This window comes from Onychostoma macrolepis, chromosome 23, assembly GCF_012432095.1.
Source record: "Onychostoma macrolepis isolate SWU-2019 chromosome 23, ASM1243209v1, whole genome shotgun sequence".
Lineage (NCBI taxonomy): Eukaryota > Metazoa > Chordata > Actinopteri > Cypriniformes > Cyprinidae > Onychostoma > Onychostoma macrolepis.
The window spans coordinates 29,335,380-29,360,376 of NC_081177.1; the positions used below are offsets into that span (position 1 = coordinate 29,335,380).

Here is a 24,997-nt window from a genome sequence, read left to right on the forward strand (position 1 = left end):
ATGTATATTGTTCTGGCACAAATAACAGGACCATTTTGGTGAGAAAATACTTACTTGCCTCTGACACCACAGCTCTCATTCAAACAGATAGTGATTGCCTTACCAGTGACAGAGAGGCATAATCACACTAAATAACAATAAAGAAATCATACATTTATGGGTGACAACCAATAGCCAGCCCAGACTTCTAGGAAGAAGTCAAAAAAACAAAACCCACACTACCCATCTTGAAAAAACAAGCTAAAAGTCACTTATAATAAACAGTCTTGACAATATTCAGTACTATTATCAATTTCACTGAGCTGATTCTTTTGAATGAGAACAAAACTTGAACTGAATTGAGTTAAATGATGACACTGTTGTCTTCTGTAGAGCTGCTCTAAAGCAGAATCAAATTCATTTCTGTAAAAGTGATAACCAGGCAGAGGCAGATGATGAACTCAAGTGTGAAGTGTTTATTAAATATAGGCTGTCCATCGAGATTTCTGTTCTTTCAGACAACAAAGCACTTGAACGAGACCAACTCGTAATTACAACTTTAGAAGCGAGAAGTAGGACGTTTCCAATAGCATAAGTGTAGTCCTTCATTGGCTGGTGACGATGAACCTTTTGCACACAATTTAATCCTGGGGACTAAAAATCCACTTCTTGTTTTCAGTTAATACAACAGAAATTATTCAGAAGTGATCCAAATACAAATGGATTAAGTAAAGTCATTTTTTATTATTATTATTGTTTTTTTACATATTTAAGTGGATTTAACAACAATACATTAAGTGGTGAGGAAATGTTTAGCATTTATGTTGCCTTAGCTAGAAATAGGGAATGTTAGCAAGAAAATTGTTGCTTATTTCCCATATGTAATGTTCAGATGTTTGGCATTTACACAGTATTAGACTTTTATTCAGGAAAGACGCCATATTGAATTTTAAATGAAGCTATGAGATAGAATTGCCATCTTTACTAAGGCATGTGCTGTATAAAGTCCATAAGTCCCATGTGATTTTGAAAATTCACAACTTTCAAAAGTTTTTTTTTTTATGTATTCTGAAATGTTTTTGTCTGCTGAAAGTCATCTGAATGATCGGTACACTGAAAAAATATATATATTTACAAAATTATACTAAATTTTTTAAGGTAAGTGGTTGCAAACAATTTATTTTAGCTGCCTTTAAAAAAAAATAAAGTTGAAAGTTAGTCAACTAAATTTGTTTATTTAAATGTAGCTAAAATAAATTGATTGCAACCACTTACCTAAAAAAAAAAAAAATTGTAAATTCAATTAATCTTTTTTTTTTTTAGTGTATGTTGTTAAACAACTTCACAATCCATTTTACACACTACACTTCTATCCCTCAGTCTCGCTTTCATTGCTGTCAAAATCTATCGCAACAATTATACATTAGTCCTTCAGCACAAGTCCAAAAATTCCTGTAATAGAAACACACTCTCAGAAATAAAGGTACAAAAGCTGTCACTGGGGCAGTACCTTTTCAAAAGGTACACTTTTGTACCTATTAGTTTCAAATACAGTGGGGCAAAAAAGTATTTAGTCAGCCACCAATTGTGCAAGTTCTCCCACTTAAAAAGATGAGCGGCCTGTAATTTTCATCATAGGTATACCTCAGCTATGAGAGACAAAATGAGAAAAAAAAATCCAGAAAATCACATTGTAGGATTTTTAAAGAATTTATTTGCAAATGATGGTGTATTATGGTGCAAATTATAAGTATTTGGTCAATAACAAAATTTCAACTCAATACTTTGTTATATACCCTTTGTTGGCAATGACAGAGGTCAAACGTTTTCTGTAAGTCTTCACAAGGTTTTCACACACTGTTGCTGGTATTTTGGCCCATTCCTCCATGCAGATCTCCTCTAGAGCAGTAATGTTTTGGGGCTGTCGCTGGGCAACACGGACTTTCAACTCCTCCAAAGAGTTTCGATGGGGTTGAGATCTGGAGACTGGCTAGGCCACCCAGGACCTTGAAATGCTTCTACGAAGCCACTCCTTCGCTGCCTGGGCGGTGTGTTTGGGATCATTGTCATGCTGAAAGACTCAGCCACGTTTCATCTTCAATGCCCTTGCTGATGGAAGGAGGTTTTCACTCAAAATCTCACGATACATGGCCCCATTAATTCTTTCGTTTACACGGATCAGTCGTCCTGGTCCCTTTGCAGAAAAACAGCCCCAAAGCATGATGTTTCCACCCCCATGCTTCACAGTAGGTATGGTGTTATTTGGATTCAACTCAGCATTCTTACTGTACTAAAATTTTGTTTATTTATTATATTATATAATAAATTGTATTATATAATTTAATATTTCCCCCAAATAAAAGATTATGTGTTCCCTTTTGTCACTACCAAAACAATGATGACATGTTTCGGTCGTGACAATTTTATGGGATAACACCCAAAAAAACTAAAATGTCATTACCAAAACTTCACAAAATGTTTCAGTTGTGACTTTCAGTAGTGACAATTTTAAGTCAAGTCACCTTTATTTATATAGCGCTTTTAACAATACAGATTGTGTCAAAGCACTTAACAGTATCAAATTGCCAATTTTACAATTTTAGAAACTTTTGAACCTAGCACAGTTCTGAACAGTCAAACACATATAAAAACTAAATGTTATGGAATAACTCCCAAAAAAGTGTGCTTAATAATTGCATAAAAAAGGTGTTCGGTAGTGATGTTCTTTAAAGTTACACATAGTCCAGGTGATATGTGAAAATAATGTTCACTTTTTCATAAAAGCATGAAACTTGGTACACTTGTATAGTTTGCGGCCCTAAACATTTTCAGAAATGGAGCCATTGCAAAAACACTTTGTGGTTGCCATGGTGACCATTTTACTTTCCTCCATAACCAAATTATGTATTATGTATCTCCTGTACCAAACATGATAACACAGAAATGGTGATGTCTACATCAATGTTTTGATGGTCAAGGATTACAATGATACCATATACAACAACATAAACTGTTCAAGTAAAGAGTTAATGGTAAAATCAGCAATGTGAGAAGGAAATAACATATCTGAGCATCACAGTATCACAGCATTTACATAAGTCAATATTATAGCTATTAATTTTTTCTTTCTTTGATAATTAACTAATATTTTATTCAATACATTAAAAGATTGTTTTCAAGAATATGATCATATATTTCAGAGATATGAAAAAATAATCTCAGGTAAGTGTATTTTTCCTTACCTCTCAGGCAGTGTCAGGTAGGCGGTAGTGTGTTTCCAATACATTCTTGTTCTCTCTCAACAACGCTCTAACATCACACGCAGACGGCAACGCAATCAGGTGAACAGTTAATGGTTAATTCAGTGACTTTATGAGAAGGATTACAATGAAATCTCAGAAAATGCAGAATGAAATTTCAAACATATTTAACGTAAACCTAATTTACAATCACTTTCTGGAGCCAGAGTTGTCTATTATGTTGTCCACAAGGGGGAAGCCAGAGTCCTGCACGTGGGCGGGTACATGAAGGTGAATCGCTAATATTTGATGTAACAGGTGGAATAATATTTATGTGTAGGGTGTGGTGTGGGTGCGGGCCGGACGGTGACAAGCAGAGGCAGGTTGCGGGTGTCACAAATCCTGTCCTTCCGTTTGCTCACCACCAGATGTTGTCTTCTCTTTACATTGACTCTCACACCACACAGACTTTTACATGTCACTCCGGACTACAGTTTCCATGATCCATTGCACTGATTGCACACACACACAGCTGAATGCACTGATTACACATACACAGCTGAATCCATTCAGACACGCTTTATAAGCCTTGGACTTCCTCTTTAAGATCAAGTATTGTTCTAGCGTTTAGCACTCTCCTAGTGTTAGCTGCCTTACAGAGCCTAGTTTCTAGTTCTAGTCTAAGTCTAGTCATTTCGTGTTGCTTTGCTTCCTGTTTCCTGATTTTCTGCCTGTGTATCTTGGATTAACCCTTTGCCTGCTGTTTCGGACTCTATTTGCACCTCGCTTGGACTATTGCTCATGTACCTGGATTATCTCGTTGCCTTCCCTGTTGGATATTGTTCGCTGATCGAAGACCCACGTTTGTCCTAGGATTACTCTTTGTCTTGCCTGTGTTTTACCTGTTTGCCATTATCTGAATCTTGCCTGTTTAATGACCTCGTCTCTGAATAAAAGCCTTGCAAATGGATCCGCACATCTCACGTCTCGTTTGCCTCGTAACAGCGGGTCCAATAACCAAGACTATTTCAACTCAGTCCAGTACACACTGAGCAATGTAGCCAATCTTGCTGCCACTGATTGACAGCTGTACTGATTATATTAAAGGGAGCTCTTGCTTTCTGTATTTAATCTTTTCACAATTTGAATAAAAGTTTTTAAAAATGAGTTTTGTCTACCTCATGTAGGAGATTTAATGCAGGTGTGGTTCGGGTCCCAGTTTTTATGTCAAATGGGTCGGGTATGGGATTAGATTAGTGTTGCTGTCAGCTAACGTGTCGGGTGTTCTGTTAATTACAATTGTAGGAGATCATTTCACCAGCCAGGAAAGGTGAATGAAAATGCCTCTCTGTGATGTTACCAAGAGGCATCTCTTACTTACAGATCTCAGGCTTCTGGAGGGGATGTAGATTCGTAAGAGTGAGGAGGAAGTAGGAGAGTGCTGAGCTTGTGGCTGTTCTGTATGCAAACATCAATGTCTTGAACTTGATGCAAGCTGCAACCGGCAGCTGGTGTAGAGAGATACAGAGAGGTGTGAAGTGGGCCCTTTTGGGCTAGTTGAAGACCAGTCGTTGCATTCTGAAACATTTGTCGAGGTTCGATTGCACATGATGATCCAGCTAGAAGAGCATTGCAATAGTCCAGCCTAGAAATGACAAGGGCCTGGGCAAGAAGTTGTGCAGCATGCTCTGTTTGGAAGGGCCCGATCCTCCTGAAGATCGAGCTGTCTTTACATATGGTCAGCAGGTCACCAAAGAATAATTTTTGATGAACCTAGCAGGATGATGAAATCATGCTGTGGAGTCGAAGTGGCAGGGAAAACGAGAAGCTCAGTCTTTGCCAGGTTGAGCTGCAGGTGATGTTCCTTCATCCATGCTGAGATGTTTGCCAGGCAGCCTGAGATCCATGCAGTTACTATTGGATTGTCTGGTTGAAATGAATGATAGAGCTGTGTGTCATCAGCATAGCAATGGTAGGAGAAACCATGTGCTTGTATAATGGTTCCCAGTGATGGAGTGTATATGGTGAAGAGGATGGGTCTAAGAACTAATCCCTGAGGAAACCCTGTGACCAGTTGATGTTCTTTGGATATTTCTCTTCCCCAGGAAACCCTGAAAGACCTACCTGTGAGATAAGATTCAAACCAGTTAAGTGCAGATCCGATGTAGACAGGATAATCTGATAATTAACAGTGTCAAAAGTGGCAGATAGATCCAGCAGAATAAGAACTGATGTTTTGGAATCAGCTTTCTCTATCTGAAGGGCTACAGTGACCGACAGCAAAGCAGTCTCAGTTAAATGGACGCTGCTGAAACCTGACTGGTTAAAGTTCAGTTGGTCATTCTGTGAAATAAATAATGTAACCAAATGGTCCATACCATTAGAATAACAAAGGAACAGCATTCCCCAGGAACGTCTTGTAGATTGCAGGATCTCCAGTGGGAAGGTCCTAACAGTATTGTTTCTAGCCCTTTTGTCTTCAGGTATAAAATTATATCCCACAGACAGAACTTTGGGAGAAGCTAGGATTCATACAAAGGTTAAGATTGTTTGAAGGAAGATATGCTAACATCGCTATTGAAGAACTGCTACACAACCATCTTCAATAAAGTCTTCTCCCCACAAAAATGTATTCAAGCCTACTTAAGTTTTTTTTTATTAGAGAAATCTAGTACATTGGTGAGCCACCCAAAAGACTGCTCAGCAAAAATACAGTAAAGATGATGATACATAGTGCAGCTTTTTAGGTTAGAAGGGGTAGTATGCACTGGCTTGTTTAGACAGATATTGTCTTGACAAGAAGTTAAAGTGGATCATAAAGTGTAAGTTGCTGTATTTACATCCAGAGATGAGAATTGAGTGGGTGAGGGAAGAGAGGATAACACTACAGAGGAAAGATGGAATGGTGAAAGGGAGAGTAGGTTTCTCCTAAAAGTAACTGGTAGATGAATTGGTGGCACGCAGGTAGTAATATGTAGGTTAAATGTAATGAGCAGAGATGTCTAGAAGTTTTACCAAATGCTGTCTGTGATACAATTGCATGTGTACATTAAGTCAAGCTGGTTGCCTGATTTGTTAGTGCTTGTGGTGGTAAGCCATTTGCGATCAAATGAAGCTAGGAGTGGAAGTGGAAGTCTGCAGTTTAAGGCTTCTCTAGTTTAAGTCTTCTGGACGAATCCAGGTCTCAGTCAAGCCCAAGATATTAAGAGTAGACTGAGTATTCTTGAAAACAATCTTTTATTGTACTACTGAATAAAATATTAGTTAAGCTGGTGTGTGGTGGGCATTCTGGCACAATATGGCTGCAGTCACTTCAACCAGGTGGATGCTGCACATTGGTGGTGTTTGAGGAGATTCTCTCTTTCATGTAAAGCGCTTTGAGTACCCTGGAAAGTGCTATATAAATGTAATTAATTAATAATTAATTAATTAAAACAATCTTTTATTTTACTATTGAAAAAAATATTTGTTAATTATCAAAGAAAGATAATTAATAGCCATAATATGGACTTTTGTAAATGCTGTGATACTGTGATGCTCAGATGTTATTTCCTTCTCACATTGCTGATTTCACCATTAACTCTTCACCTGGACAGTTTATGTTGCTGTATATGGTATCATTGCAATCCTTGACCATCAACACATAAGTGTAGACATCACCTTTTCTGTGTTGTCATGTTTGGTTCAGGAGATATGACACAAAATACATAATTTGGTTATGGCGGAAAGTAAAATGGTTGCCATGGCAACCATGAGGTGTTTTTGCGATGGCTCCATTTCTGAAAATGTTCAGGGCCCCAACCTGTACATCTGTACCAAGTTTCATGCTTTTATGAAAAAGTGAAAATATCACCTCAAATTTTGCACATATATCACCTGGACTAAGATTTTTCAGACTTGTGAACACATTTACCTCAAAATGATGGGACCCATCTACTCACACCATGTAGCTATGAGAGGAATATTTCCTGATCATAAATGTAGGGGTGTGGTTAAAATCAGACTCAGCCAATGGACTAAAACACACACTTTTTCGGTAGTGACATGAAAATGCAGGACACATTTTGTTACATAAAGTTTCATAATTTACAAAGAATATATATATATATATATATATATATATATATATACAGTATATATGTGTGACCCTGGACCTCAAAAAGGTCAATTTTTCAAAATTGAGATTTATACATCATCTGAAAGCTGAATAAATAATGGTTTGTTATGATAGGACAATATTTGGCCGAGATACAACTATTTGAAAATCTGGAATCTGAGGGTGCAAAAAAATCGAAATCTTGAGAAAATCACCTTTAAAGTTGTCCAAATTAAGTTCTTAGCAATGCATATTACTAATCAAAAAGTTTTGATATATTTATGGTAGGAAATTAACAAAATATCTTCATGGAACATGATCTTTTCTGAATATTTTAATGATTTTTGGCATAAAAGAAAAATCTATAATTTTGAGCCATACAATGTATTTTTGGCTATTGCTACAAATATACCTGTGCTACTTATGACTGGTTTTGTGGTCCAGGGGCACACCCACACCCACACACACACACACACACACACACATATATATATATATATATATATATATATACAGGTGCTGGTCATATAATTAGAATATCATCAAAAAGTTGATTTATTTCACTAATTCCATTCAAAAAGTGAAACTTGTATATTATATTCATTCATTACACACAGACTGATATATTTCAAATGTTTATTTCTTTTAATTTTGATGATTAGAGCTTACAGCTCATCAAAGTCAAAAATCAGTATCTCAAAATATTAGAATATTACTTAAGACCAATACAAAGAAAGGATTTTTAGAAATCTTGGCCAACTGAAAAGTATGAACATGAAAAGTATGAGCATGTACAGCACTCAATACTTAGTTGGGGCTCCTTTTGCCTGAATTACTGCAGCAATGCGGCGTGGCATGGAGTCGATCAGTCTGTGGCACTGCTCAGGTGTTATGAGAGCCCAGGTTGCTCTGATAGTGGCCTTCAGCTCATCTGCATTGTTGGGTCTGGTGTCTCTCATCTTCCTCTTGACAATACCCCATAGATTCTCTATGGGGTTCAGGTCAGGCGAGTTTGCTGGCCAATCAAGCACAGTAACACTATGGTCATTGAACCAGCTTTTGGTACCTTTGGCAGTGTGGGCAGGTGCCAAGTCCTGCTGGAAAATGAAATCAGCATCTCCATAAAGCTTGTCAACAGAAGGAAGCATGAAGTGCTCTAAAATTTCCTGGTAGATGGCTACGTTGACTGGACATCAGAAAACACAGTGGACCAACAGCAGCAGATGACATGGCAGCCCAAATCATCACTGACTGTGGAAACTTCACACTGGACTTCAAGCAACATGGATTCTGTGCCTCTCCACTCTTCCTTCAGACTCTGGGACCTTGATTTCCAAATGAAATGTAAAATTTACTTTCATCTGAAAAGAGGACTTTGGACCACTGAGCAACAGTCCAGTTCTTTTTCTCCACAGCCCAGTTAAGATGCTTCTGACGTTGTCTCTGGTTCAGAAGTGGCTTGGTAACCCTTTTCCTGAAGACGTCTGAGCGTGGTGACTCTTGATGCACTGACTCCAGCTTCAGTTCTCTCCTTGTGAAGCTCTCACAAGTGTTTGAATCGGCTTTGCTTGACTGTATTCTCAAGCTTGCGGTCATCCCTGTTGCTTGTGCACCTTTTCCTACCCAAATTCTTCCTTCCAGTCAACTTTGCATTTAATATGCTTTGATACAGCACTCTGTAAACAGCCACACCTTTCAGTAATGACCTTCTGTGACTTACCCTCTTTGTGGAGGGTGTCAATGTTCGTCTTCTGGATCATTGCCAAGTCAGCAGTCTTCTCCATTATTGTGGTTTCAAAGAACAAGAGATACCCAGAATTTATACTGTAGGGATGGTCATTTATTCAAACTCAAATGTAAATATTCTAATATTTTGAGATACTGATTTTTGACTTTCATGAGCTGTAAGCTCTAATAATCAAAATTAAAAGAAATAAACATTTGAAATATATCAGTCTGTGTGTAATGAATGAATATAATATACAAGTTTCACTTTTTGAATGGAATTAGTGAAATAAATCAACTTTTTGATGATATTCTAATTATATGACCAGCACCTGTATATATAAAATGTATGTACAGTATATTTATATATATGCTGTATTTTTTTTTTCTCGAACTTCACTTTAAAAAAAAAAAATCAAATAGATATTTTTAAAAACAACAATGGAATAAAATGCAAAAATTATTTTATAAGTTGAAATTTAAGGCTTAGGGACAACCACCTCCCAGTTGAAAGTACCCCTAAATTATGATTTTAAATTAAGTTTACTGATATTTTAATTTTATTGTGGATTTCAGTAGATGATAAAAGGATAAACATCTATTAAATGCTTTTTAAATGTTTTTTGTTGTTGTGGGACAGCAGTTTGCACCAATTCTGTAGAATGGCCCAAAATACATTTATTAAGTAAGTGTTCGTCAGTTTTTATTGCTTCCACCTTTTTCAGAATTTAGCACACTGAACAGAATTAGTAGGAGTGATCTTCATCAGCAGTCTGCAGTGTCAAATGTTGATTCTTTGATGTTGGAGTATGTGTGAGGACATGAAAAATGCTGAGAAATAATGTTTTGATGCCGATGCACGGGCCATAAAAAATAGCAAATTTTATTATTATTTCAAAAACAGAAAATGTCTAATCCTAAAATAGGCTGGAATGTATGTGTGCATGCATTTTTTCCTTGTTCTGCTGTCTTATATTGTCTTCTTTTTTCCTTTCATCTGAGGACACAGTGAGAGAGGAAATTGCTGTGTTCATCTGTGCTCTGCTACTATATGGTTTCTATGGCAACCTCTCCAAAATGATGTGCTCTGAATGGCGTTTCATGAGATGTGGGGTGATTACAGTCTAGGAAGGAAGGCTGATGTTTCTGTTAGCCATCGCTGTAAAGGGAAGTGTGCAGTGCTCTAATAAAAGCACACTTCCTGTCCTCATATTATGGTTCTGCTGCATATCTTCTACATGTCAGAGGAAATATTTGAATCTACTGCCCCCTTCAGAGTGCATAGAAAGTTAGTATCATTTGTACAGCAATGTGCTTTTCTTTGTGTGTTGTTTTAAATGTAAATTGATGATCAGTTTAGACTCCTGGGGTTGCTTTTATTAAAAAGCATGCACGATCAGTTTTGATTCTAATTTCCATTTATTTGATTATATACGTTAAATGTAAGGAACAGTGTTTTATGTGTGTGTGTGTGTGTGTGTGTGTGTGTGTGTGTGTGTGAGTGATCAGTTGTGCAAATTATGGGACAAATATAAGGACCTTACCTGTGCTCTACAGCAGAAATGCATTATAATGCAGTCTATGCTCAAGCAAGGTCCACTGTGGAGAACACAACTGGATTATTAAAATCTCAGTGGTTATGCCTCAACTTAATAGCTTTATTATAATTAAAAATAAGCCAAATTATGTATTCCTACTGTCCCTGTTGAAAAAGCCAGCATATGCTGGTTTAAACTGGTTCTTAGCTGGCCATGAGCTGGTTTAACCCTCTGGGGTCTGAGGGTGTTTTGGGGCCCCGGAGAAGTTTTGACATGCCCTGACATTTGTGCTTTTATTAGTTGCTTATAAACATTTTAATGGCTAACGTCTAAAAACACAGTATTCAGCACAAACTGGGCTACAATAATATGTGAGCAGCATGTACGTACATGATTGTGTTTTTGAGAAAACAACGTTTATGCGTAGTTAGAAAAAAACTAAAATTTTAAAGTAACTGAAATAAGGCCATAAAACACATGCAGAACATTTGTTCACAAGACTTTTGAGAACTGGATCTTGTAGCCTAGAATATTTGCTTCAAAATGATCTGAAAATAATCAAACTCACTCATTCAGAGAAAACAATATATTGATTTAAATTTTCTAAGTCACTTTTTGAGCTGGTTCTTAGCTGGTCATGTGCTGGTTTAAACTGGTTCTTAGCTGGCCATGAGCTGGTTTAAGCTCATTTGGTGGACGAACCCACAACCAAGGGTGCAATGGAGTCAACACTTGCTATAACGATTATATTATTTAAGTGTATATGTTATATGTGAGGCACTTTTGTTAGAATGTGCAGCACACAAATCAGATTGAAATACTATGGTGTATTTTGGCTGGCTCAGTTGGAGACGCTTGACCGATTGCACAGACACTATTGGAGGAGAGCTGAACTGGATGATGACATCACTGAATCATCAATTAATTGACTTTAACTGAAAAATGACTCTTTGTCTCCTCTTGCATTATTGACAAACGATTTTCCTGTTTGACACTGTAAAGCTGCTTTGACACAATCTGTATTGTGTAGAGTGTTATATAAAGAGAGTTGACTTGACTTGACTTGAGGTGTTTTTAAGAGCTCAAAAACCATCAAGTCAAGAAATTATAACCAGATATTACCAGATATAACCAGCATTTCTAATTATTTACTGTTCATGTTTTCCAAGTAGCGCATTATGTGACAACATGTAGAAAAATTATTTATCAGGTACAGTAACTCTCCTTCCGTTAATGCAGTGTCTCAGAAGGAGCAAATGCCATCCCCTGCACAAGTACATATACATTCAGCCATTTACTTTGATTTGCAGAAATATTTTTTTTAATCCCCATTCCCCCACCGACTGACTCTCAATGCATCTATAATAACTTTCATTTGGGATTTGATTTCTATGATTAGCAGAACTGATCAATTTGTTTTTGCGGTTTTCTCATCTATCACCCCCAGTAAGTAAGTAACTTAAAAGTAGGTGGTACTTCTTTTGAAGTAAAACTAAAAACAGCCTGTACTGTCTTGGGCTATTATGTCCTTGGAATTTGACTATAATTACGGTCAATAATGTGCTAATGAAAATGATTATTCCAACTTGAATGCGAATGAGACAACATTCGACTCTCAGACAGAGAAAACAGAAAACAGATCTATATCAGTGAAAAAGCAAACAGAAGTCTTAAATCTCACAAAGAAAAAGAAAAGAAAAAAACTAACTAAAAATTAAAATAACAGGGCTTGATTGATACAAGGATTTTGAAGAATTTGCAAGTACTGTGGTGAGCAGGGAGTTAGGTTTGGGTAGCTCATGTTCTTTTTTCCATTAAGACCTATAGCTGGTGCTGTTCTATCTCTAGTTGTTCATTGTTCCTTATTAATACTGTATTTTTCCTGGTTATACTCTGTAAAAATCTAGTACCCCTAGGGTCACATAGGAGGAAAAAAATGACAACCGCTAATTTGTAGTCATGGTTTTGTCATTTGTACTATATAAACTATAAGCTGTACTTCTTTTACATATTTGTAGCCTTTCCTCTTCATTTGAAAGTCTCTGCCCACTGATTTATTTTAGGCATAAATTTGTTGACATTAGGTCTGATTATGTCAATCCTTTTGTGTTCTCTCTGAAAACTTCTGAGTTCCCAGAGAACCCTCTGCATTTGCTTGCATAACATTTGTGAAGGAAATAATATAAGGTGGAGGAATAATTAGCTATATTTAGTATAGTGCATTGATGCCTTTGTCTCTGTGTCACTCCTGAATACATGGTAGAGAAATTTTTATTTTATTTTATTTTATTTCATTTTACTGGTATATTAAAATGTATGGAAGTGAATTTCTTTGCTCAGACACAAAGATTAGATTAGTTTGCTGATAGTTTGCCCTCACATTTTTGAGTGAACCCCCATCATGACCGCATAGTTGATTTATCAGGCTGAAGTGACTGTGATGGACGTCCCATACTCAGAGGGGCAGGAGGGAACAGGCTGTCCTGCTCCATAAAGCTCATTTAGCACTGTGTTTTCTGCTCTCCACCAGCGCCAGCACTTCGTCTGATCTCCTCATAGGTGACATACAATGAACGATATCTATAAAGCAGCGGTGAGTCAATGCATTTGGGGGGTTTTTTCTGGCAAATTTTCCACATATCTAGCACTTTCTTGGCTTTCTTGACTTTAAAACCAAGTTTGTGAACAATATAGTTTTCATAAATAGCTGTAACTAAAGTATTATAACATCATAATACTTGCCTATTCCTATTTATATTTGAAAAATGGGGTGTTATTTCTGTTTTTTTTTTTTTTTCCTTGACATTGTCATTGTCTTTAAAATTAGACCCTTGGGGTAAGACGCCCCAGACGCTACTGGCATAGAAGGCTCAGAGTTGAATGTTGATAGTGTTATTATTTTTAATTTTATTTTCATTGTTATTCGTGGGGTTATTATTTTATAATTGTAAAGTATATTTATGTCGATTCATTCATTAAAACCTATAAACTAATTGAATGAATTGCTTGATTGTACGTCATATAATAAATTTACCTTATATAATCCAATTTCTTTTACTGGAATTCTACTTTGTTAGCAGTTATTCAATTGTACAACTAAATTCTAAAAACTCAATTTTAAATAGAGTAGTTAATTTAGTATTTTACATTAACAACACTTAATATATATAAAATAACTAAATTAGCAAATGTTTATTTTTATAAAAATAACACATTGACTATTCATTCTGTACATGCCAAATTTCTATCTAAATATGTTACAATCGAAAAGTAAAGGCACATTGTTCTTAAGTTCTTATGTTCTAATGTTCTTCCCAACTTACCTTATAACGCATTAGTATAACACATTTCATTTGACATTTAGTGCTGATCATGTGTTGTAATCGACTCTACCATTTAAAGGTAACCATGAATATCCATGAACAGTAACATTTATTACAGCTGTGAAGGAAATAATATAAGGTGGAGGAATAATTAGCTATATTTAGTATAGTGCATTGATGCCTTTGTCTCTGTGTCACTCCTGAATACATGGTAGAGAAATTTTTATTTTATTTTATTTTATTTTCATTTTACTGGTATATTAAAATGTATGGAAGTGAATTTCTTTGCTCAGACACAAAGATTAGATTAGTTTGCTGATAGTTTGCCCTCACATTTTTGAGTGAACCCCATCATGACCGCATAGTTGATTTATCAGGCTGAAGTGACTGTGATGGACGTCCCATACTCAGAGGGGCAGGAGGGAACAGGCTGTCCTGCTCCATAAAGCTCATTTAGCACTGTGTTTTCTGCTCTCCACCAGCGCCAGCACTTCGTCTGATCTCCTCATAGGTGACATACAATGAACGATATCTATAAAGCAGCGGTGAGTCAATGCATTTGGGGGGTTTTTTCTGGCAAATTTTCCACATATCTAGCACTTTCTTGGCTTTCTTGACTTTAAAACCAAGTTTGTGAACAATATAGTTTTCATAAATAGCTGTAACTAAAGTATTATAACATCATAATACTTGCCTATTCCTATTTATATTTGAAAAATGGGGTGTTATTTCTGTTTTTTTTTTTTTTTTCCTTGACATTGTCATTGTCTTTAAAATTAGACCCTTGGGGTAAGACGCCCCAGACGCTACTGGCATAGAAGGCTCAGAGTTGAATGTTGATAGTGTTATTATTTTTAATTTTATTTTCATTGTTATTCGTGGGGTTATTATTTTATAATTGTAAAGTATATTTATGTCGATTCATTCATTAAAACCTATAAACTAATTGAATGAATTGCTTGATTGTACGTCATATAATAAATTTACCTTATATAATCCAATTTCTTTTACTGGAATTCTACTTTGTTAGCAGTTATTCAATTGTACAACTAAATTCTAAAAACTCAATTTTAAATAGAGTAGTTAATTTAGTATTTTACATTAACAACACTTAATATATATAAAATAACTAAATTAGCAAATGTTTATTTTTTTATAAAAATAACACATTGACTATTCATTCTGTACATGCCAAATTTCTATCTAAATATGTTACAATCGAAAAGTAAAGGCACATTGTTCTTAAGTTCTTATGTTCTAATGTTCTTCCCCAACTTACCTTATAACGCATTAGTATAACACATTTCATTTGACATTTAGTGCTGATCATGTGTTGTAATCGACTCTACCATTTAAAGGTAACCATGAATATCCATGAACAGTAACATTTATTACAGCTGTGAAAAAAAAGAAATTATTATAAAATGATAAAAATGATAAAAAACTATTATGAAAACTTACTTATTATAAGGTGCATTATAAGGCTTCACAAATTACATTGCTTAATAGAAAGAGTGACAACAATATCTGAGGCTAAGATTATATTTTAATGATTTGTACAACTAAATATGAACGGTCAAACTACAATACAACATTATTTTCTGTATTGCGGCAACAATGAAGTGTAAATGTTAGTTATACAGGATAGTACATCACTCATCCGGCCAACTTTATGCCATAAAAGTTAAAAAAAGACAACTGAAAATACCTTGACTCTTGAGTATTATCAGAGTTAGATAGGAGCTACTCGAGAGAGCAGAGACGCTATCATTCATGACTACACATGGAGCACCGCCTACCTCCCATGGCTAATTTTGGCATGCTTTGCTCAGCCATGCATGCATGTCTGCATGATGGAAACGCAGGCGCTTAAGATAAAACACTCAAAGTCAGATTCCAGCATTGATTGAGAGTGTGTGTGTGTGTGTGTGTGTGTGTGTGCACGTTTTTGTGAAAAGTCAGGACATAGATTTGTATAATTACAAACGTGTATAATTTGTATAATTTGTATAATTACGAACATGTGTGTGTGTGTGTGTGTGTGTGTGTGTGTGTGTGTGTGTGTGTGTGTGTGTGTGTGTGTGTGTGTGTGTGTGTGTGTGTGTGTGTGTGTGTGTGTGTGTCTCCACTGATCTCTCTGAGATGTACATGAGACTGTGAGTCTGGGAGGAACATCCTGATACATGTTTATGTGTTACACTAGTCTGGTGGTTTGTGTTGGATCCAACATGGGACTATAGACAGTAACTTACTTAACAGCTGCTACTTAAGCAGCTGTCTCATGAGTTAGCTTTTCCGGATTACCCATCCATTGTTATGCCACCTCATATCATGTCCTTTATCTGCGGTTTGTTATTTTTAACTCCAGAGTACCTTTATCTGCTGTGTGTAATCCACATTACTCAGATCTAATCTCAGTTTGTGTTTTTGGATAAAATATTGGTTTGGACTAAAGCAAACATGTTGATAATGAGGACACAACTTTTAAATATCCCATATGCAAATTATATTGATTTTAACTGGATATTGACTTTAACATATACATACTGTATATTGTCATATGAAGTAAAACATATATGAAACACATATGAAGTCTATGTTTATATATAAACATATAAAAACATATATGAAATTAGAAATTGGAACAATTTTATTTATATACAGTATACATACATATTACCATATAAACAGATTTTTTGTATATTCTTTTTTGTGTATATTTTTAATCAAGCTGCATATATAAATAAATATTATATATATATATATATATATATATATACTGTATTGTTGTAATATAGTTGCTACATATAATACCATTTTTTTTTTTAAACATCATATAGATATTATTAACACATGCACACATACAGATTTAACTTTTGGGATTTTATATATATTTTGTAATGCCTCCACTTATTTGTGATTGACTGATGATGCTGCCCATGCAATAAAGAACTACACAAATGTACAGAGATAATGAAGGTTGTGAAATGTGTTAAAGAATTACACATTATAATAGAGGAGAGTTGGAAGTAAATCTCCAGACTGAGCAACCGTGCCCAACTGTGTGAGGCAACCCTGTCACTAGAACATACTATCATAACAAAATTAACAATTTGCATGCTCTTTAAAACATTTTCCTCCCTCCTTTGTCCTCCTCCTCCCCTCCTTCATCAACTCCAACAGCTGAAGACTTTGCCATGTTCTTCATTGATAAAATTAAAACCATCAGTGCACAATTTTCCACACCACAATCTGTCAAGCATATCTTACCAGCAAACATTGTCCTTCTCTCCACTCTCTGAGGCAGTAGTCCCCAAACTCTTCCTTTCTAACCATCCTACTACTTGTCCGCTTGATCCTATTCCATCTAATCTCCTTCAAGCCATTTCTCCTGCAGTTGTACCTGCACTTACTCACATCATTAACACATCCCTTCATGCAAGTGTTTTTCCTTCAGCATTTAAACAGGCTCGTATAACCCCACTACTTAAGAAACTCACCCTAAACCCATCTCTTTTAGAGAACTATTCCCTTCATTGCAAAAACACTTGAAAGAGCTGTGTTCAACCAAGTCTCTGCCTTTCTCACACAGAACAACCTGCTGGACAGCAACCAGTCTGGTTTCAGAAGTGGACATTCAACCGAGACTGCCTTGCTCTCAGTTGTTGAAGCCCTAAGACTTGCAAGAGTGGCTTTCAAGTCTTCATTACTTATCTTGCTGGATCTGTCTGCTGCTTTTGATACGGCCAACCACCAGATCCTCCTGTCAACCCTATTGAGAAAGGGCATCTCAGGAACCGCACTCCAGTGGTTTCAGTCTGACCTTTCAGACAGGTCCTTCAAGGTGTCTTGGAGAAGAGAGGCGTCCAAGTCGCAACATCTAGCTACTGGGGTGCCTCAGGGCTCAGTTCTTGGACCACTTCTCTTCTCTGTCTACATGGCATCACTAGGTTCTGTCATTCAGAAACATGGCTTTTCATATCACTGCTATGCTGATGACACTCAGCTCTATCTCTCATTCTATCCTGATGATCCGACGATAGCTGCTCACATCTCAGCTTGTCTAACAGACATTTCTTGCTGGATGAAAGACCATCACCTTCAACTCAACCTTGCCAAGACAGAACTGCTTGTGGTTCCAGCAAACCCATTGTTTCATCACAATTTCACCATACAGTTGGACACATCAACCATAACTCCTTCAAAAACAGCCAGAAACCTTGGAGTTATGATTGTTGATCAGCTGACTTTCTCAGACCACATTGCTAAAACTGGCCGGTTCTGCAGATTTGCTTTATTCAACATCAAGAAGATCAGGCCCTTTCTTTCGGAACATATTATTTCTTGTTCAAGCTCTTTTTCTGTTCAGGCTGGACTATTGCAATGCTCTCTTGGCAGGTTTTCCAGCCAGTTCTATCAAACCTTTACAATTAATCCAGAACGCAGCTGCAAGATTAATTTTTAATGAGCCGAAAAGAATGCACGTCACACCTCTGCTCATCTATTTGCACTGGCTACCAATAGCTGCTCACATAAAATTCAAGGCATTAATGTTTGCCTACAAAACCACCTCTGGCTCTGCACCCCTTTAGCTAAATTCATTACTTCAGACTTATGCACATAAGTCTCTAGAAGCTTGCATTCTTGCATGTGAACGTCAATTATTGTTCATCCCAAAGAGGCAAAAAATCACTTTCATTGACTTTTAAATTAAATGTTCCCTCTTAGTGGAATGACCTGCCCAACTCAATCCGAGCAGCTGAGTGCTTAGCCATCTTCAAGAATCTCTTCCATCTTTATTTGACCCTCTAACTCTAGCACTCTCTATTCTTACTCTATTATTTAAAAAAATAATAATTCTCTATTCTTATACTCTCTATTTATTTTCATTGTATTTATTATACAATTAACAAAAAGCAAAAAAAGGTCTCTTACACTAGCTTCCTCTATTCTTTTTCTATTCTATCTGTTTTCTTTTAATTTATTATATAATTAAAAAAAAAGCTTGTACTGCGTTAGGCTAACTGAGACTTGTTATAGCACTTGCATATTACTCTTTTGTTGATTTTGATTGCTTCCATTCTCCTCATTTGTAAATCGCTTTGGATAAAATGAACAAATGTTACTCTATAAAAATTTTATTTTATTAACTTTGTTGCTGCAAAAATACCACACAAAACATGTCATTATTTGGTTGCAGGGTTAAGTAACATGGTCACAACAATGGCAAACCCCATTTAAAATAAATGTAAATCCTTCCACTGACCAAAAGGACTGTAATATATGTGTGGATTCATGTTTGTGTTAATGTGTGTAGAGTATATTACGTGTGTATACAGTATGACTATTGACCCATGAATTTCTTCAACAGGTAGAGCAGCTCACCGATGAGCAGAAGAATGGTATGGTATAATACTATGCAGAAAACAGCATTTGGTCTCAGAATGGCCATGAACATTATGTTATATATATTCTACAATGCCTCTAGATTACACCTTTTTTTATTTTTTTATTTTTTTTGCTACACAGTGCTGTGTAAAAAGTAAATGACAACAATGTAAAATGACCATAAAAGTGAGGAATGGCTCGCTTTGACAAAATGACAATGAAAATGAGGAAAGTCCCCACACACTATTTCAACTGAATTTGAGAGCTGGACTTTTCGTTGGCCATTCCAAGCCATTCCTTTGTGTTCTTGCATGATTTGGATCATTGTGTTGAAAGGTCCACCTACACTTCAGCTTTAACTTTTTAACAGATGGCCTCATGTTGTTCTCAAGCACTCTTTGATATAATGTAGAATTCTTGGTTTACATTATGATAGCATGTTTGCCAGTCTCAAAGGTAGTAAAATACCTAGAAATAATTATAATAATCTGGCAATGCTTCACAGCTGGTATGAGGTTCTTTTTCTCAAATGCAGAGTGGTTTTCGCCAAATGTAATTGAACACTACATTGACTCATTGTATTTAGAAGTTCATTTTGGTGTTGGACAGTATCTTCTTTTTGTGCAGCCTCTTTCTAATGGTTAACTCATTTACATTTGTTGTGAAGAGCTGCCTGTAGATCCTATCATAACACCCTGGGCTTCTTCTGGACTTTCTATAGTGTCTCACGCTCTGCTTTTAAGGTGAATTTTGTGGGATGGCCCAGCCTGGACAGACTGTTCTGTCAGTTGTTCAAAGCCCTCTCCATTTGTAGATTATTTTACATACAATGGAATGATAGAATAGTTTTTTCACAGTACTGTACATTTATGAATTTGAAGCACTTGTAACATTGCAGGACTACCAATAAAAAAAAACTGCCTGAATTTAACACCTGTGCCCAACTAATAAAAACAACATTATTCATAGTCTACAGTATGTGCAATAATAATTTACTAAACTGACTCACTATCAATATGTGAACCTGGACCACAAAACCAGTCATAAGGGTAATTTTTTTTTTTTTATTAAAATGTATTATTTATTTATTTATTATAGCTTTCCGTTGATGTATGGTTTGTTAGGATAGGACAATATTTGGTTGAGATACAACTGTTTGAAAATCTGGAATCTGAGGGTGCAAAAAAATTAAAATATTGAGAAAATCGCCTTTAAAGTAGTCCAAATTAAGTTCTTAGCAATGCATATTACTAATCAAAAATTAAGTTTTGATATATTTATGGAAGGAAATTTACAAAATATCTTCATGGAACATGATCTTTACTTAATATCCTAATGATTTTTGGCATGAAAGAAAAATTGATAATTTTGACCCATACAATGTATTGTTGGTTATTGCTACAAATATACCCCAACGACTTATGATTGGTTTTGTGCTCCAGGGTAACATAATATTAAGTCATTCATGCGAGAGAAACTGTACTGTAAACTAAAGGTCTGTGTTGGTGTTTTGTAGAGTTCCGCGCAGCGTTTGATATTTTCATTCAGGATGCTGAGGATGGATGCATTAGCACTAAGGAGCTCGGGAAGGTGATGAGGATGCTGGGTCAGAACCCCACACCGGAGGAGCTCCAGGAGATGATTGATGAGGTGGATGAGGATGGTAAATTTAGTTATTTATTTACCGTCCAGAACAATCCAGAATTAGTAACATTCCAGAATGCTAACTTCATTTACTCACCCTCATATTGCTCCAAACTTAGCATAAAAATAATATGGGGTGTTTTCCCAGACATAGATTAAGACTAGTCCTAGACTAAAATGGCCCTTTAAACCAGATTAACAGAAATCTGCTTTCTCTGTCATGGTTTTAAATAGTCTGAGACTTGGCCTGGTCCAGAATTTAATAGGCTGATTTCCTGGAAGAAGACTAGAGCTACTTCAGGACTAAATGGAGGCAGGTTTAACTTCAGATTAACATTATGTTCACAGTCTTTATATATCACAATTATTGATACCCTTGGTAGATATGAACAAAGAAGCCTGAGAAAATAAATCTGTACTGTTAATAATTTTGATCTTTTATTAAAAAATAATAATAATAAATCTTACAACCTTTCAACCAAGTAAACTGGAAAGGAATGGAAATATCATTATGAAAGTTTTTTTTTGTTTTTTCTTTTTTTCCTTTTCTCTAATTCAAATTGGCCATAATTAATGGCACCCTTTTATTCAATACGTTTGCCAATTTAACAGCTATGAGTCTGCCCAATAATGCCTGATGAGTTTGGTGAACATGTGACAAGAGATCAGAGACCATTCCTTCATCCAGATTCACTTCAGACCCTTCAGATTCCCAGCTCCATGTTTCTCTCTTCTCTTTAGGGTTCAGGTGGGATGGCCATGGCAGAACCAGAAGCTTCATTTTGTGCTCAGTGACCCATTGTTTTTTTATTTATTTATTTTTTATTTTATTTATTTATTAATTTATTTTTGATGGTCCTTTTGGATCATTGTTCTTTTGGAAGATCCAACCATGGTCCATTATAAGGCTTTCTGACCCAAGACTTAACTATTTTCTGCAATTATACAGCTGTGATTCTTGGAGAACCATTAGCCATTCAAATTATCCTCCTAACATTGCATTAAGACAATATAGACACAGACAATATACTGTATGCAGGTTTGTAACATTTCCTGTTGATTGGAACTCCTTAATTATTGTCCTAATGGTGGAAATGAAAATATTCAATGATTTAGCTCTTTTTTTTTTTTTGACTACTTTGTGCTATTTTTTGACTTCATATTTTGTAAAGCTCAACGATCTGTTGCTGCACAACAGAACAATATTCTTTGGATTTTTTTTATTGTGATGGATGATAAAGAGAATTTGGCCTTTGTGTTCCTCATATTTATACTGTATATCCTGTGAAACAGGAAGTCATTGGCTGTATAATTTCATGTTCCTGGTCACCCTGGTGTGCTAAAAAAAATTAAATATGAATAGGAATATACTTCAGAGATATTACTAATAATAATTTCTAGGACTACAAATAATTGTGGCCAATGTGTATTAGAGAAAAATATTTTTATAATGTGATTTTGTTGAAATGTTAGATTTTTGTAATTTTTTAAATTTTTTATTTATTTACTTTTTTAATGAAAGATCAGAATGATAAACAATACAGATTTATTTTCACAGTCCTCTTTGAGCATATTTTTTTAGTGTGCCAATATAATTCTGACCTTGACACCCGTAACATGAAAGGTACTGTCATTAAAATTCAAAAGTAATCTTGTGCTATAATGGTTGTTGGTGTACTTATGCAGGCAGTGGTACGGTGGATTTTGAGGAGTTTTTGGTCATGATGGTGAGATGCATGAAAGATGATAGCAAAGGAAAGTCAGAGGAAGAACTGGCAGAACTCTTCCGTATGTTTGATAAGTATGTTTTGTTCTTAAACAACTAAGAGAACTGACCTGCGGTGGATTTAGGGGTTTCTGATGGGTTTTCATTGTTTTTGGACAGGAATGCAGATGGTTACATTGATCTTGATGAACTGAAGTTGATGCTGGAAGCTACAGGTGAAACCATCACTGAAGATGACATCGAGGAGCTAATGAGGGATGGAGACAAAAACAATGATGGGAAAATTGATTATGATGGTAAGCATGTGTTGTGTTACATGCAAGTTAACTGGTATTAAAAGAAAAAAACAGTGAACCAGTGTGATGCAAATGAATCCCAATGTGTCCCTTTTCCATCCTTTCCACTATCCTTCTATTGCAGAGTTCTTGGAGTTCATGAAAGGGGTGGAATAAATAATGAAGAAATGTCTTCCTGGTGTTTCTCCCTGGATTGTCTGTACACAAAAGCAGAGTAAATATTCAAGCTTGATGAGAAATATCAACAGAGAGTCTATGATATATCTCATTATTGTACTTATAATTTTCAGCACAATATTTTCAGAAGATTCAATTATTTTACACGTGTAAACACAGAAGTCAAGGCCATTTTGTGTAGATTTAAGACTTTGCTTGGGTTTAATTTGTCTCTTTATATATACATTTATTAAAAATATTTAGGAAATTAGTCATGGTTCCATAATGTAACAAAATCACACCACACTGACCAGACTTGCCATCTAAATGTTAATTTCATTCTACCGCAGACTGTTTTATACCTGGAAAGAAATAACTATTGCAAAGACATTCCCAAAATCCACATCTGTCAATCCATTTTAGCAAAGTCTGAGTTTACATTTGAGAGCCTGTGCTTATTGTTTTCTAGCCTATCTGTCAAACTCAACAAAACGCTACTGTCTACTTGTCTGTGAAAATAGAATAAAGCATTTGAGAATTTTGCTTTGTTTCATTCATTGAGCCATGCATTGAAACATTGAGAATGAGTTACAGTTGAGCTCATAAGATTACATAGCCCTTGCTGAATGTGCAAATATGTTAATATGTTAATGAATAAGCTATTTCACATAACAGATGTTTATATATACTCCACAAGACATTCATAAAAAATGACCCTGTTCAAAAGTTTACATACCCTTGAATCTTAATATTGTGTGTAGTTTCCTGGATGATCCACGACTGTTTTTATATATATTTTGTGATAGTTGTTCATGAGTCCCTCGTTGGTCCTGAGCAGTTCAACTGCCTGCTGTTCTTCAGAAAAATCCTCCAGCTCCTGCACATTCTTTGGTTTTCCAACATCTGCATATTTGAACTCTTTCCAACAATAACTGTATGATTTTGAGATCCATCTTTTCACACTGAGGGCAATTGAGGGACTCAGACCACGGGAATCAGATTAGCCCTTCACACAATCTGACATGGCTGCGGTTGGAATTGAACTACGACTGAGTAGCCCCCCGACTGAGCCTGGTTTCTCCCAAGGTTTTTTTCTCCATTCTGTCTCAGAGGGAGTTTTGGTTCCTTGCCGCTGTCGCCTTTGGCTTGCTCAGTTGGGGACACTTAATTTCTAGCGATTATCACCGATTTGATTGCACAGATACTATTTCAACTAAACTGAGCTAGACAATGACATCTCTGAATTCAATAATGAAATGCCTTTAACTGAAAATTGAGAAAATTTAGTGTTTAATCTTATCATTATACATTACTGACACTCTATCCTCCAATTTGATACTGTTAAGTGCTTTGACACAATCTGTATTGTTAAAAGCGCTATATAAATAAAGATGACTTGACTTGACTCATACACAGCTATTACAGAAGGTGGAAACATTTACTGATGCTCAACAAGGCAACACAATGCCTTAAGAGCTGGGGGGTGTAAACTTTTGAACAGGATGATGATGTGTAAATATTTCTTATTTTGTTTAAGATTGAAGGGTATGTAAACTTTTGAACGGGGTCATTTTTAGAAATTCAGTTATTATTTTGTCTTATGGAGAACATATCTGTTATGTGAAATAGCTTATTCAGAGTATTAAACAAACAATAACAATTTTCATGATCCCTCTTATTTTGTTAAAATTATTAACATTTTGCATATTCTGCAAGTGGCATGTAAATTTATGAGCACAACTGTATACTAGCATCTCTAGTTGTAAGTGACAGTATTTATGAGGTGGAGGGGTGTGTTGTAATGGCTAAAACTTGACTGGTTTGTTGACTGAGGATTCAGTCCCCTAAAGAGCGAGCAATGAGACACCACCCTGACCAAGACTCCAG

The 24,997-nt window shown here is 35.8% G+C and overlaps 1 protein-coding gene across 1 annotated transcript; it reads left to right on the top strand.

Moving 5' to 3' along the window:
- Positions 1-14,315: 14,315 nt before the first annotated feature.
- Positions 14,316-23,652, top strand: tnnc1a (troponin C type 1a (slow)). The gene is made up of 6 exons (XM_058764508.1): positions 14,316-14,445; positions 19,272-19,302; positions 20,805-20,951; positions 22,619-22,733; positions 22,818-22,954; positions 23,079-23,652. The coding sequence occupies exons 1-6, from the start codon at positions 14,422-14,424 to the stop codon at positions 23,108-23,110; spliced, it is 486 nt and encodes a 161-aa protein (XP_058620491.1). The 5' UTR covers positions 14,316-14,421; the 3' UTR covers positions 23,111-23,652.
- Positions 23,653-24,997: the final 1,345 nt, after the last annotated feature.

Bases quoted from the DNA above. Each gene is read 5' to 3' on its own strand.
- tnnc1a (XM_058764508.1), top strand. From the start codon at position 14,422: ATGAACGATATCTATAAAGCAGCG. The intron at 20,952-22,618 runs GTAAATTTAGTT...GTACTTATGCAG, and splicing joins TGATGAGGTGGATGAGGATG to GCAGTGGTACGGTGGATTTT. The intron at 22,955-23,078 runs GTAAGCATGTGT...CTTCTATTGCAG, and splicing joins TGGGAAAATTGATTATGATG to AGTTCTTGGAGTTCATGAAA.